Genomic DNA, 16,037 nt, shown 5'->3' with positions numbered 1-16,037 from the left:
CTGGTTGGTTTCATTTATTTATATATATTATTTTATGTAGGGGTGAAAATAGTTTCCGGCTTAGACGTCACGCCCTCGGACCTTTGGCTAAATGTCTGACTGTGCGTTCATACCAGACGCGGAAGAGGCGGCAAAAACATGCTATTTGCACGTAGTTGGACGCTTGAACATTTTGAGTTTACTCGCTTCATTCGCCCGTGAAATTCTAGGCATTCGAGACATTCACACGTAAATTTGCGTCATGGGAGGGGCTTATATAGCTCAACAAACCAACAAGATCCTTTTATTCCTGTAAAAGTACAAAGATGTCTCATGTAGCGATGATGATCAGCCTCTGCTCGCTTCCTGTAATCACGTCACTTCGGGCGGGTGGCGGGCGGTTGAACCAATCAAATTAAAAATATGCGCCGATTGAAGACGAAGTTCACTGCTGATATTCTGAGAGCATTCTAGTCTCGCGTATGTCATCAGCAGCGCATTGCATCGCCCAATCAGCGGATGGTGGGCAGGTGCGGTTTTCAAAGTTGGTCAAAAACGTTGGTGCGGATGGATGGCGACGGATGAGGAGTTTTGTGATGCGGTTGCGGATGAAATAATAGCCCATCCGTGCATCTCTATCTTCCACGTCTGGTGTAAACGCACATTGATGCATATTCCTTTTCTGGGAACATTTCAGCAAATTTGTCCTCTGATTGGTTAAATTGCATAAACTGTAAAAATTCCTTAATTTTGTTTTATTTATAAAACAAAGTTGTAAGAACCTAAACCATTCACATTTTTATTCACACAAACTCCTCACAAGTCAAGAAAGTTTAAAAGCCTTGTCAATTCAAATTGCTTAAGTGTAGGATTTCCGGGAGAAGCGTGTCACGATCTTTAACGGTCCGTCTGGAAACAGCACAATCATCTGATTGAAGATGAAAGCTGTTGTGTTCACATCGGTGACAGTTGTACTGGCTGCCCTCTTTTGGATGGCATAAACTAATGATAAGTTATGTTTACAATTGCTTAAGCTTTTCTCTCGTCGTCCTCCTTGTCATATGTTTCCTTCTGCTTTTATATCATCTCATCGTTTTCCTCTCCTCCTCTTTTGGCTTGCATTCACTAACAGTTTGAGGCATACTTACTTTTCATTTCTGGGTTCAGATTAAATTGATGAAGGTGATACAATTATAATGTCAGCCAACAAATGTATTATGAAGAGCAGTCTGACTCCTCGCTCTAAATTGATTTATCATTTGATACACCAACTTAATCCATTGCTGATTTTTTGTCTCAAAATGTTAGCCTCTTAATTGTACACAGAGCATCGCCTAAGTAATTTGGGTTTGCCGAAACTAATGCAAACCAGCACCAAACTTGTGTTACTCTTATTCGCATATTGTGATGCATCTCACATTTAATAGTCTCGCTCTCTTGTTTTTCATGTTCGTTTCCTTTTGTCATATTACATGCTTCGTTCGGCTCTTTAGTAAAGTTTGTGCTGACATCTATTTGCAGTGACAAAGCATCCAGCAGTCGGTTATTTGAAAACACGTGAGCTCCAGAGACCGTTGGTGATGTGACAAAGCTGACCAGAGTATGCAAATACGTAGAGATACGGTGAATGTCAATAGAGACCGCATAGCACACCTGCCGCATAGTGCAGTTGGATGGCCATTTCTAGGATTCGACAGTTAGGGGTGGGTGATCTTGACTTCAACTGGGGTGTTGCACAGTGGCTCAGTGAGTAGCACTGTTGCCTCACAGCAAGAAGGTCCCTGGTTCGAGCCCCGGATAGGTCAGGTGTTTCTTTTGTGTGGAGTTCGCATGTTCGCTCTGTGTCAGTGTTGGTTTACTCCGAGTACTCCGGTTTCCTCCCACAGGCCAAATAAAGTCAAGTTAGGTGAATTGGAGATACCAAATTGCCCCTCCCCCAACCTGTGTACGGATTAACTTGTGTGGATCAACTTGTGGATGGATCAACCGGTTCTCGCCATGAATATAGCCATAGGTGTAGGAATAGCGTGAAGAATGAATAAATAAATAAAATCTATAACTGCACAACATGCGAGTTGGTTGGAAAGCTTACATCTGACCTCTGTGTACATTTCTGGCAGAGCTTCTGTCACAGCAAATGAAGATCATATCAAGCCATACCAATAAATGGGTGTTATTGTCTCATCCCGCTGGAAAATTACCAATATATTTCCAAAATTGTAGCATTGTAGCTGATTACCATTCATTTTAAGGCTGTAGTTATTCTATCTTCACTTATGTCTGCATTTTACCAAGACATTAATGATGAAAGGCCTTTTTGGGTGAACTATTTCTTCAACTCACTTGACCTCGCTTTAATGCAGTCCTCATTTGCACTTTAAAGTAAAGCGGATAACTTAATAATTGATTTTAAGCTTTAATTCATGCGCGTCTGTTAGCTCTTCACATTGAACTCTGGACTTGTCTAAGAAACTTCAGTTTTAACAACCCTTATGTCTTGCATATTTTCTTCTGCGTGTTACACACCAATTTCTGCTATACTCTCTACCATGACTGTTAATAAATGTTAGCTTGCTACGCACTATCGAATGAGACCTTTTCAGCGCTCTCTTTATACGTCCAAGCAGTGTGAAATTGAGTTTTATGAAGACCGGTGTGAAGTTCAGAGCTGGTGGGAGGGTTGAGCAGAGAGGTTAAACTATGGAGGAAGGACATCACCCTGTTTGCTGCGAACACAAAGGTGGTGTCTATATAACCAGTCAATGAAAGTCCTGCACATTCGTGAGCCGCATTTACAGTTTAGTGTCACCCCGGGGTCATTGACTAACATTTTGAGTGTATATACTGCCGATGTTTGTTCAAAAGGGGGGTAGCAGTGCGTACGCAATACTTTTATTAAAACTCCTTTTGATTTAACCTCAGTAGTGCGTAACCCAAACCTTAAGTCTTTGTGCGTGTTCTTAATGATTTTTTGCTGAAAGGACGTTGCAGTTACAGATCAATGGCTTGGTTCAGGTATCAGAATGTGGGAGTTTTTCCATGCCAGTAAACCTTCTTGTATCTTTAGCCTCTCTAGAGAGCAGGGCAGGTCAAAAAAGTAGTATCAAGAGGTAGCAGGTTACAGTGTCAGCTAGCATCCAGTATGAGTGATATTCTGTGTACGCATGTTCATGTTAAAGCCTCTTAAAACACGCATGATTCACAGTTCTGCTGTTCCTCCCACTCAAACTCTCGGTTGCCAGATCCTCGTCTGAACGGTAAACATCTCTTGCACTGAAATGACTATTATGAAATCGAGGACATTAATCTAATGGCAGCCTGTGTTCTGACACGTTCCATCTATCCCAAATCTGATTAAATAAACCCAAAAGAAATGCGTTTCTATCCCAGTGGACAGAAGCTACTTGCATTAACTATAGCAGCAATCAGGAATCCACAGGAATCAAGAGTAGATGCCTTATTTAATTGTATTTAAATATAAAATAAAAAAGAGACTGTGAGTAATACCCTTGCTGTCCATTCAGTTTATTATACTGTGGTATATCAGACTGTGTGTCTATCTGTAGATTTGTTTTCGTGCATTCAATTAAATATGCGGTCTACCATGACTAAGATCTATTGTGAATACTGATTTTGTTGAATGACTTTTATAATGCAGTGATAAATTGTCATTGGTCATCATTTATTGTTTGTTTCTCACTTGTGATGTTTGTCATAACTGTTAAAATCTATTTATTTATTTATTAATTTTCTTTAAATAGGCCTATGATGCGTAATTTAACTCTTTCCATGCCATTGACGAGTTATCTTATCAATTAAAGGATTAGTCTATTTTTATAAAAAAAAATCCAGATAATTTCCACCATGTCATCTAAAATGTTGATGAAGAAATTATGTTTTTTGAGGAAAACATTACAGAATTTTTCTCACTTTAATGGACCCCAACAGTTTTAATGCAGTTTAAAATTGCAGTTTCAACAGAGTTTCAAAGGACTCTAAACGATCCCAAACGAGGCACAAGGGTCCCATCCAGCGAAACGACTGTCAAGTTTTTTACCGTTTTGTTTGTTGGTTTTCTTATTGTTTGTTTGAAAGCATAGTGTCTATTCTTTTGTTTGATATTTGTATGTTTATATATTTATAGAAAAAACAATCCTGGAAGGAATTTTGTAAAACTTTTGTGAAAATCACAAAAAAAATAAGGCTGGCGGGGAATGACTTAGTAAACAAACGCATTCAATTAAGTGAAAGTTGTTGAACAAGAAACGCCTTTATCACAAGTCAATGTTTAATAAATGATTTCATATCTGGCTTTATTTGTTTTTTTACATAGAGGCATATATGCACACGTGTTGTGTTTACACACTCGCTTTCTAGAACTGATACATGATCTGTTATCAGCAAACAGTGTATATACTGAGAAAGCAGGAGAGTGTAAAATAAATTATATAAATATCTGCCTTACAAACACATACTTTTGTATGATTTAGAGCTCTAAAGTTAATCAGATAAACAGTCCAAATTATGGTTACAGCTGTTGTTTTTAATATGACAGGTTTTTTGCATTTAAATAAAAGTTGAAGTGGTGAAACAAAAAAATTTACATTTGGATGGATGGTGATCTTTGATTCAGAAGAGCTCATAAAGACATTAAAAGGATTACACTGTTTGCAGCTGTGCTTAGGCTAGATTGCATTAATTTGAGTTGTTGTTTTGAATCTCCCGTGCATTAAATGAATGGTTCTTATTCATTAAAGACCCTGAAATGGCATTACTTTGAGTGTTTCTGATTACAAATAAAACAAAATGCGTTCTTGAATACAAGAATTCAGTATTTTACTGTGTATTTATAGACGGTTTCAGCAGAAACAACATAAACAAGCGGCTTTCGTGGTCATCACGTAACTTCCGGTAAACTCTGAGAAGAATAAATAACAACAAAGTCCTTTTAAAGTAGTTTATTTATATAACAAGCAAAATAAACAACACATAGATTGCATAGGAACCCAAAACATTTGTTATTTTCGACGAGGTATTTGTTTAATAGTTCAGTTTCAGCAACTAGTCAGACCATTAAACAAACAGAAACCGTAAGTTAAGTTCAGACCAGAGGCTTATCGCGTCCCCGCACGTGCATCCAATGAATCGGTCTATACTTTGTTAAGCAGATAAATTAAGGATTTCTACACGTTTGTACTTTTTTGGTAAAAAAAAGTATGTAAAGCAGGGGTCTCCAACCTTTTTGGGAGCAAGGGCTACCACAATGGATGGGCTAATTTTTGATATAGTCTGCTCCAAAACCTTTTTGTTTCACATGTTGATTTTATTTTACTTGTTGTTGATATGTTTTAGTATTGTTTAAAATGTTAACATACATAAACCAAGCCAAGCTAATATAAAAAATATGCAATAAGTAATTATTACTATTAAGACTATTAATAGAATGTGCTTTGGTCAGCACCTCACAGATTTGAAGACTCCGGATGTAAAGCATTTCAGTGTTTCTTGTCAGATGGTCTTTTTATAGTCTGAGTTTTGGCACTGATGATGGCAGGCAGTTGAGTTTATGTAGATGAGAGAACCCATCATCGCTCATTCAGACACACCGCAGTGAGCGCTGGCGATCAGTGACGCGCCTCCTTTACCAGTGTAACACATACTGACATGTCAATTCTAATAAAACACTGCGATTTCCCCTTGAGAAATTACAACATGTTTGTTTCCCCTCTCTCTCTCTTTTTCTCTCTCTCTCTTTCCAGGTTTAACTACAGATCGACTCATCATCTCACCACCAACGGCTTTTATGAGTTCCTGAACTGGTTTGATGAGAGAGCATGGTACCCGCTGGGCAGAATAGTAGGGGGGACGGTAAGTAGCGTCTCATTTCAGGATGTCCATGATTTAGTTGGCTTAAAAAGTACACCCAAATCATATTTTCTGTTCCTATAGCTTAATTGGTAGAGCATTACATAAACAAACCCAAAGGTCATGGGTTCGATATTAGGAGAACACACTGTTAGTCGCTTTGGATAATAGCTCTGGCAAATGCATAAAAGTAAATGTAAATATTGCAGTAGAGCACCAACGAATGATAAATCCACTTATTATAACAATGAGAAACTGATTACATTAATATTCATTTGTGATGGCGTTTGTTGCTTGTTCGCGTTTAAGTCCTTGCTCTCTAACAGCATGATTTTAATACACAGATAACCTATTTTGCATGCTACACTGCATCTTAATAGAAAAGTAGCTTGTTGGTAGAAAAACTGCAATTTTGTGAAGACCGCTGAGCTATTGAAAAATCTATTTACATGAGCACCTTTGAATTTCTGCCCAACACTGATATTTTTGCACATAATGCAATGACCAGCTAAAGTCATTTTTGTGATTTACTGTTTCCTACATAATGTAAAGAACATTCTTTGAAAATATAACCTTGGTATTTATATTAACCAACTAAATAAGATTGAAATCAATAAGTGACGACTCAAAAAGAGACGTTCGCATGGATTTTACAGCTCAAATGCATGGACGGCAGATTTTTAGCATCCTGACCTCATATCCCAGAACAGTTTGTTCATACATAGCACTCGTGCAATGCTTTCCAGCGGTGTTTCAGTTCAGCAAATTGCTAGAGCTGCTTATATGAAATCCTGACAGTGGGGCTAGTTAACCCATGACCTCTTGAAAGAGAAATGGTGTTACAGCTATATGTGTGAAAGCGCCCTTCAGTCAGTGTAGGCGCTGGGAAGTCAGGGTTCTGCTTCAAAACTGCGTCTTTCGTTCCTAAATAGGGCCACCCCCTATAACGCTTCCTGTCACCGAGCGAGTCAGTGATGCTAAGCTAATGAGCTGTCTCTTTCAGGCTGGAGAAAGTTTGGCTAGCTTTTGGCATTGAGTGCTTTCACTCTGACAGCTCTGGTGTTGAAGCTGTGGGGAGGCTGCAGAAAGCAGGGAACAGCATCTGTTGTTGTGTACGGTTCGAGCAGCCGCTATAAGGCCTTCGGAGCAGACCGATCTGTTTCCAGTGCAGACTACAGCTTATTGCAAGAGACGGAGACCATGGGAATGCGGAGGTTTTTCTCTTATTTTGTGATGTCTGGATGATAAACCAGGGGTGAACTTGCCACGTCTTTGCATTTGGATCAGAGAGGTTGCAGAATGGAAATGTATTAGAGGTCTTCCTGAATTAAAAAGAATGCATTATACTTTTTAATAAAGGAATAGTTCACTCAAAAAATGAAAATTATACTACCATTTACCCCCCCCAAGCCATCCCTGCAAACGCCCGCCAGTTGTTATCGGTATCCGATAACATTTACATTTATGCGTTTGGCAGACAAATAAATCCAAAGGAATGTCCAGTGCATTCAATCCATACAAATTTACCACTATGCGTGTTCTCTGGGATTCGAACCCGTGACCTTTTTGCTAACACAATGCTCTAACAATTAAGCTTCAGGTACGATAATCCAATTGTTCAGGTTTGTATTCGCTCACAGATAACCAACCTATCCTTTTGGTCTATTTCAGGTGTATCCTGGTTTAATGGTGACTGCGGGTTTGATTCACTACATACTGAATCTGCTCCATGTGACGGTGCACATCCGTGATGTTTGCGTGTTCCTGGCGCCCGTTTTCAGCGGCCTGACCTCCATTTCCACATTTTTGTTAACGCGTGAGCTGTGGAATCAGGGTGCGGGGCTGCTGGCGGCATGTTTCATTGCCATCGTACCCGGCTACATCTCTCGCTCCGTGGCCGGCTCGTTCGACAATGAGGGTATTGCCATTTTCGCCTTGCAGTTCACCTACTACCTCTGGGTTAAGTTGTATCCTTCAGTCCTTCAGTGTCATATATTTTGATCATTTATTGAAATTTTAAAGGATTAGTCCATTTTCTTAAAATCCAGATTATTTACTCGCCACCACCAGGAAAACATTCCAGGATTTTTCGCATTTTAATGGACTTTAATGGACCCCAACACTTAACAGTTTTAATGCAGTTTAAAATTGCAGTTTTAAAGGACTCTAAACGATCTCAAACGATGCATAAGGGTTTTATCTAGTGAAACGATTGTCGTTTTTGGCAAGAAAAATAAAAAATATGCATTTTTAAGCCACAACTTGTCATCTTTCTCTGGTCGTGTAATACGTCATCACGTCAAGAGGTCACGGATGACGTATGCGAAACTACGCCCCAGTGTTTACAAGTGTGGAGAAAGAGGACCATTTCGACGTTGTTGTATGTCGAATGATACTAATTAATGTCTTTGTGTCCGTTTATTGTTTAAAATGCTCCGCAAATGTGCGTTTCATATGTGTAACACGTGACCTTTCGACGTCATTACGCAATTATGTAAGATCGCGCTGGTGCATCGCACGGCCGGAGGAAGAAGAGAGGTTGTTTTTTAAAAGTGCATATTTTTTATTTTTCTTGCCAATAATGACAATCTTTTGGCAGATAAGACCCTTATGCCTCATTTGGGATCATTTCTAGTCCTTTGAAACTGCAATTTTAAACTGCATTAAAACTGTTAAGTGTTGGGGTCCATTAAAGTCCATTAAAATGAGAAAAGTCCCGTAATGTTTTCCTCAAAAAACATAATTTCTTTTCGACTGAACATAGAAAGACATCAACATTTTGGATGACATGGTGGTGAGTAAATTATCTGGATTTTTTTTAAGAAAATGGACTAATCCTTTAATATTGTACATTGATAATCCCTCTCAGTGCCTTTCCGATAAGACATGTTTGTTTTAATCTGATTTTATGGGCAGGGCAGAATTATTTTCTATGGTAATCAATAGCACGAAGCCAAAACATTTCTGTAACTAATGATAGACATCAGTCACGTCTCTCATCCGATCACAGACAATAAGATAATGGGAAAAGATGCAGTGGCAGCAGGCATTGTTTTAGCTCTATGATTGTGTCCACTCATCCCTCCGGAGCCCGCTGTCAGCTGAGACAGCAAAGCTTTTGGCGTTAAGCTCAAATCAAACAAAATCAAAAAATTTCCTTGCTCAAGTTCTTATCTCTAAGTGTTTCTGGTCCTGGTTTTGTCTGATGTGATCCTATCAGGATTAGCCGAATGAACATAAGCATGTTCTTTTCACACAGGTTAAGTCGGTGAAAACTGGCTCAGTCTTCTGGACCATCGGATGCTGCCTCTCGTACTTTTACATGGTGAGTTTTCCTTCAGTTATTTATTACTCGGCATCAGATGCCATTTGGCGCATGGATCCATAGTGAGAAAAGACTAAATAAGAAATGTGCACAAATGTGATTTGTATGGGTAAAAGAAAATTACTGACATAGTGGGAAAATATAACTGGGGCAAAGCAACCCAATGTCACAGATATTTGTCATATAAATTCACAGCTGAAAGATTTGGTTGTAAGAAGTTGTTTAATGCTGCATAACATTGGACCAGTAGGTGCAAATACAAATGGATGTGCATGGTATCCCTGGAGCAGTGCATCCAAATTGTAACGTTATGGCCCAGTTTCACAGACAAGGCTGAATCTTAGTCCCATACCAAAATGCACTTGAACTGATGTGTCTTAAAGGAACAGTATGTAGGATTGTGGCCAAAACTGTTACTGCAATCACAAAACTTGTGGCTAAAACTGGTACTGCAGTCACACAACTGGTGGCCAATACATAACATGACAACATAAACATCAGTTGAGGGCTGCAACTCCACTTTTTAAATGACAATATCCTGGCCGGACCTGTTGTCAGTGATATAAGTATTTGAAATGAAAATGATTTCTTAATGTCTAATGACATATCAGGGCGATTTTATTATTAATTGATATAAATTTCTTCCATACTGTTCCTTTAAAAAATATATATTCGTGTGATTGTTTTGTCTCGGGATGTTGCCTTTAAGGCGCATTTTTAAAATCTACTTAAAGGTGCAACCAGGGACTTTTAGTGGCATCTACCAGTGAGACTGTGAATTGCAACCAATGGCATAGTCCAAAGGTCACCTGTACTTTTAGAAACGCATAGTAAAGCTATAGTAGCCGCCACGGGACAAACACGTCATCTAAATTTTACAAATTGTACCTTTAAAGGCCCAAGTATATTTCACTTTTTATGAGTACACGAGGAAAAACGACATAATGCACGTGACACAAATGTTGTCACTTAAATAGAATGTACAGATCGCACATGTGCATTTTAATTTCTTGCAGTAATTAGTTGATCCACAAGGTGGCAACCCCTTGGGGACATCAGTTCACAAAGGTAGTTGATAAAAAAACTGCATAAACGCAACTCGTGACATCACCCCTTTAGACCTACTTAACTGCTCCTTCTGGACCCCTGTAGGCAAGGTGATCCGTAGTCCAACGCCTATGCGTCCAACGCCTATGCGTCCAACGCCTATGCGTCCAACGCCTATGTTCAAGCCAAATAAAGTATGATTTGCGATGTTGTGCGTTCGACCCAAGTATGCATAAAAACTTCACTGCTCTTCCAACTTAAATTTGCTAATTTAACTAAGGGCGTTTCACATCTGTAATTCGGTTCATTTGGTCCGGACCAAAAGCAAAAAATGATACATTGTAACTTTTTTAGCAGATTTGGTTCCATTTCACACCACACTGATTGCTCTGATCCGCACCAATTCAAACGAACCAAAATTCTGTCATGTGATAAGATCAACATCACTCATTGGCCACATGTATTGGAACATATTTCCTAAACGGCTTCAAGATTGGTCAGAATCAACATGCGGCAAATTCCAACAGTACCCCCGGAATTAAACAAAAGAAGGATAATACAGCAGACACCATGGACAGACTGCTGCGCGCTGTAATTATGTCTCCGTGGTTGTTATACATAGTTTGTATACAGCACTCTAGACAAACTGTTTATTTTCAGAATGAATCGCGGATGCGGCTTGAAAACAACGGTTTAATGCGCTACAAACGGCGAAGACAAAAAATTTCCGAGGCTCCGCCCGCACCTTCTTGCAACTCCAGGTATGTCCGCGATTTGTCATTGTGCTAATATTGCTAATAGAAGTGGTCAACAAACACTTCCTCATCCGATAATGCACTGCGCAGTTGACTACGGCAGCTGGTTTCGTCCAAAATGCGCAATACTTTTGCAGTTAGGTCGGTTCGATCTCGGATCGTGTTCTCACCACAAACGAACCGCTCTAGAGTTCGTTTGAAAGCGTACCGAGACCACCTCTGCAAGCTGGTCTCGGTCCGCTTGTTTGGTTCACTTTTGGTGCGCACCAGAGTTCGATTGCTGCATTCTCACCTGCCCAAACGAACTGCACCAACTGAGCAATCGAACTCTGGTACGATTCAATCGAACTAAACAAGGCAGGTGTGAAAACCCCCTAAGGCCTGATCTTGGCTTAATTTAAATCCTTGTCTGTGAAACCACGCCTATGCATTAATATTTGAAAGAATCGGCAGAATTAATGATCTGGTGTCTTTGCTAATCAATATAAATTCACCAAAAATCCAGTAAGCGACTTATCCTACGTTATCTGTGCCATTTTTGGTAAGGATTAGACCAACACTCATACAGGTTGGATTTGGCTAAAATAACTGTACACTGTTTATTTCAAACACAACAGCAGCTCTGAGACAACTGGAGGGCAATCAAATAAAAAGTAAAAAAAAATACAAAAACACAAAAATCTAGCCAGGAGGAAATCAAAACCACCAAGCGCAAACACAATAGAAGCTTGGCCCCTTAAAAGTGCACGCCATATACTACTTGGGTGTTCGAGCACAGGATGCATATCTCTCTCTTCCCATTAATGCAGTATGCAAAATAAGTGAATAAGCAAACAGCACCATCCATCACAAGGCCCTAGTGGGGGCCGAGCGCCAGTTGCTTATGAATCTTGGCCATTTCTAAAACTTGAGATTCACCCTCTGGAGGAAGGCAGCGCTCATTAATAATGGAAGCCTCTGGCCCTGCCCAGCCAGTCTTCTTTTCTAATGTGTTTATAAACATAAATGTCACCAATGCAATCTGAGCCATCTGCTCAGTTGAGACTGTTGGGTCCAGTACAGTTTGATACAGCCACTTGGGGACACAAGTTCAAAGAGGATGTCTTAAATATGGGATGCCCCCCGTAACCTCCAACTCTTTTGTGAGGCAGCCATTTTGTATGAATTTGTTAGATGTAAAAGGTAAAATATACGATTATCGGAAAAAGATAAAACTGGTACCAAAGCAGATTGTACTAGTATGAGGTGGTACAAATTCATTCGAATTAGCCATCTTGTAAAATAGTTACGAATTGTTAATGTGGTTGTGTAGTAGATTTCCAATGGCCTTAGCTGCTAATAAATTATTCATAAATGTGTAAAAGTGTGCAAATCTGCCTATACAGTGTTGACACTATTGATCATGATATAATATTACGATTATTGCTGTTTAGCATATACACTCACCTAAAGGATTATTAGGAACACCATACTAATACTGTGTTTGACCCCCTTTCGCCTTCAAAACTGCCTTAATTCTATGTGGCATTGATTCAAGAAGGTGCTGAAAGCATTCTTTAGAAATGTTGGCCCATATTGATAGGATAGCATCTTGCAGTTGATGGAGATTTGTGGGATGCACATCCAGGGCACGAAGCTTCCCGTTCCACCACATCCCAAAGATGCTCTATTGGGTTGAGATCTGGTGACTGTGGGGGCCTTTTTAGTACAGTGAACTCATTGTCATGTTCAAGAAACTAATTTGAAATGATTCGAGCTTTGTGACATGATGCATTATCCTGCTGGAAGTTGCCATCAGAAAATGGGTACATGGTGGTCATAAAGGGATGGACATGGTCAGAAACAATGCTCAGGTAGGCTGTGGCATTTAAACGATGCCCAGTTGGCACTAAGTGGCCTTAAGTTTTCCAATAAAACATCCCCCACACCATTAGCCTGCACAGTGGTAACAAGGCATAATGGATCCATGTTCTCATTCTGTTTACGTCGAATTCTGACTCTACCATCTGAATGTCTCAACAAAAATCGAGTCTCATCAGAACAGGCAACATTTTTCCAGTCTTCAACTGTCCAATTTTGGTGAGCTTGTTCAAATTGTAGCGTCTTTTTCCTATTTGTAGTGGAGATGAGTGGTACCCGGCGGGGTCTTCTGCTGTTGTTGCCCATCCGCCTGAGGGTTGTGCGTGTTGTGGCTTCACGGGTGCTTTGCTGCATGCCTCGGTTGTAACGAGTGGTTATTTCAAGTTGCTCTTCGAATCAGTCGCTTGAATCAGTCAGACCATTCTCTTCTGATCTCTGGTATCAACAAGGCATTTTCACCCACAGGACTGCCGCATACTGGATGTTTTTCCCTTTTCACACCATTCTTTGTAAACCCTAGAAATGGTTGTGCGTGAAAATCCCAGTAACTGAGCACATTTTGAAATACTCAGACCGGCCCATCTGGCACCAACAACCATGCCACGCTCAAAATTGCTGACATTCAAGTTTCAGTTTGGAGTTCATGAGATTGTCTTGACCAGGACACACCCCTAAATGCATTGAAGCAAATGCTATGTGATTGGTTAATTAGAATTCATGAGAAATTGAATAGGTGTTCCTAATAATCCTTTAGGTGAGTGTAAGTATTTAAAGTTATATATTATGTTAAATCTGGTAGATTTTTTCAAATGAGAGTATTAGTTAGTTTTTTAATGCCTGTATGTATGTTTGTGTGTGCATTGCAGGTGTCTGCATGGGGAGGCTACGTCTTCATCATCAACCTGATTCCCCTCCACGTGTTTGCGCTTCTCCTTATGCAGCGTTTCAGCAGGAGGCTCTACATCGGTGAGTCACCTGTGTTGTGTGTACACTTGTGAAGGTGTCAGGTCCCTGTAATACACACATTACACATCACCCACACAGTGGCGCAAAGTAGTCTGGATCCTCTTGTACAGTAACGAAGTGTAAACGTCCCGTTTCCCCACTCGCCTTTTTCAGTTTAACGCACATTCACACGTGCATTGGGGTTTGTGACCACCAAGTGCTCAGCTGTGTCTTTCTCTCTCTTTCCACATTGACATTGCGTTCAAAGACATCGATGATTAATGACACATTTTTCACACCCACTTCCATCTCGCCTTTTACCGCCAATCATGCAAGTACCACCGTCTGATAATGCATATAATCCACATCTTACACGTTAAGTGCTTCTATTAGGTTTCTTTTTAGGACGAATAACAACCTTTCCACCTCTGAAAATGTTTCTTTTAAAAGTCTTTTTAGAATCCGTTTTTTTTTTTTTGTCTTCGACGTATTGTGCCATTTTTAGGTAAATTAATAATTGAAGGTGCAGTGTTTTGGCAGGGCCCCTGAGCGAGCTCTTTGATAAAAGAGCAGGGCCTTGTGCCATGTTGCTGATTCTATTTAAATCTTTATTAGCTCCTCCCTTCCTTGCAAAATGTGCGCACTGATGGATGCTGGGTATTAGCACAAACTGTCCTCGTTCTGGAAAGTTCTTGCACTTGCCGCAGGTCCTACTGTACAGTTGGGATGCCTTGACTCCATACGGAGCATCAGTAACACCTCTCCTAATAGACTGTGTTGATTAAATTTAAGTAGGGCTGTGTTGTCTGGGACTAGGGGCTATACAGCAGAAATCAGTCAGTGGAAATCCAGTGGGACGGGTATACTAACGTTAGTGCCTCTTTTTAGGATGGTGGTTTGTCATTGTGACTTTTAGTGTTATACACCATTGCCACAGACGACCAACAGTCCTGGACTATCGAATGTGTATAGCACAGATTTGTTCCAGTCTGTTATGTAACAGAATCATATTTACAAAGTACACGGTTACCACAAAAAGCGTGTTTTTGGCATAGAGCCGTTCACTGGGTTCAGATTCAGACATTAAGATATTCAAGTGTAGTTTGAAGCACTTGGTACCAAGCAAGCTAGACATTCACAAGCAGAACTTGTGTACCTGTGAAACTGTCTGTACTTCTTATTTTGTGGCAAAAATTCTGATCAAAGTCCAAACGCTAATTTCGCAAATGTTTATAGAGACTACCGCATGGTTATTTGAATAAGCTACTGATATTGCTCACTAGTCTGTTAGTTTGAAATTGTTATATTTTGATTTATCCATCTATAAATGTCATGTATAACAAATACGGTGGTTCTTGGACAACATAAGAAGTAGGCCTGTCGCGATAACGACTATATCGACTTATCGCGCGATAGGTGAACGTGAAGTCCTTAGTTTTTTTTTTAGAGGCGATAAATTAAAAAAAAGAATATCATTAGCATTTTAGACGATTGCAATTGTCTCTGTTATTTCTGCCTGCACATGTGGACTCTGAGCTCCGTGTGGTCACACACACAGAAAGAGAGAGAGTGGTGAATACATACAGTTTGAAATTATAAATCCGACTGGAATTGGATTTAAAGCTAAGTTACAATCCAAATCTCCGACGTGAGGAGAGGAAATTTACGGAAATAAGCCAGCATCTCTTCTCTGTTCAGTAACTAAAGCAATGAAAAGAGCTATACAAATTAAAAGTCATTTGAAACATAACCATAACATCCAGTGTTTAGATCTGAGGTGTAGATATTATAAATGTAACTGCGCGTAATGGCACGTACTCACAGATGCGATCAGAGTAAACACTCGTCTAAAGCAATTAACCCTGTGAAGCTGGGATTTACAATCTATTAGTGCTTTAAAATTAAAATGCTGCTTTTATCATATTTATTTATGTTTTAAATATTTCGAATATTATTTTTTTCTTACATTTGTATCTTAACTCTTTCACCGCCAGCATTTTTTAAAAAAGTTGCCAGCCAGCACCAGCGTTTTTCATGATTTTCACCAAAGTTTAATGCCTTCCAGAAAATGTTGTTCTTCAGATATATAAACTTACATATACCAAATGAAAGAACAGACCCTCTGCTTTCAAACAAAAAAAAACCGTTTCATCCTACCTTGAGTAGTTCTTTTGTAATCAGCTTTTGAATATGGGTAGGTTTCTGCAAAAACGCCACATTTTGAGCAAAAAGCAGAGATAATTCCATTATTGTGACGGACT

At 39.6% G+C, this 16,037-nt stretch overlaps 1 protein-coding gene across 2 annotated transcripts in view; it reads left to right on the top strand.

Moving 5' to 3' along the window:
• stt3b (STT3 oligosaccharyltransferase complex catalytic subunit B) overlaps positions 1-16,037 on the top strand; it is a 54,845-nt gene that overhangs the window by 13,848 nt on the left and 24,960 nt on the right. For both annotated transcript variants that reach the window (XM_073872372.1, XM_073872371.1), the window contains exons 2-5: positions 5,739-5,847; positions 7,516-7,803; positions 9,104-9,169; positions 13,698-13,797. In XM_073872372.1, the coding sequence (XP_073728473.1) occupies positions 5,739-5,847; positions 7,516-7,803; positions 9,104-9,169; positions 13,698-13,797 (563 nt within the window). The remainder of the gene's footprint in view (positions 1-5,738; positions 5,848-7,515; positions 7,804-9,103; positions 9,170-13,697; positions 13,798-16,037) is intronic.

The sequence above is a fragment of the Misgurnus anguillicaudatus genome, chromosome 10, assembly GCF_027580225.2.
Source record: "Misgurnus anguillicaudatus chromosome 10, ASM2758022v2, whole genome shotgun sequence".
Lineage (NCBI taxonomy): Eukaryota > Metazoa > Chordata > Actinopteri > Cypriniformes > Cobitidae > Misgurnus > Misgurnus anguillicaudatus.
Note: the sequence above shows the minus strand (reverse complement) of the source record. Positions and strands in the feature narration are given on the sequence as shown.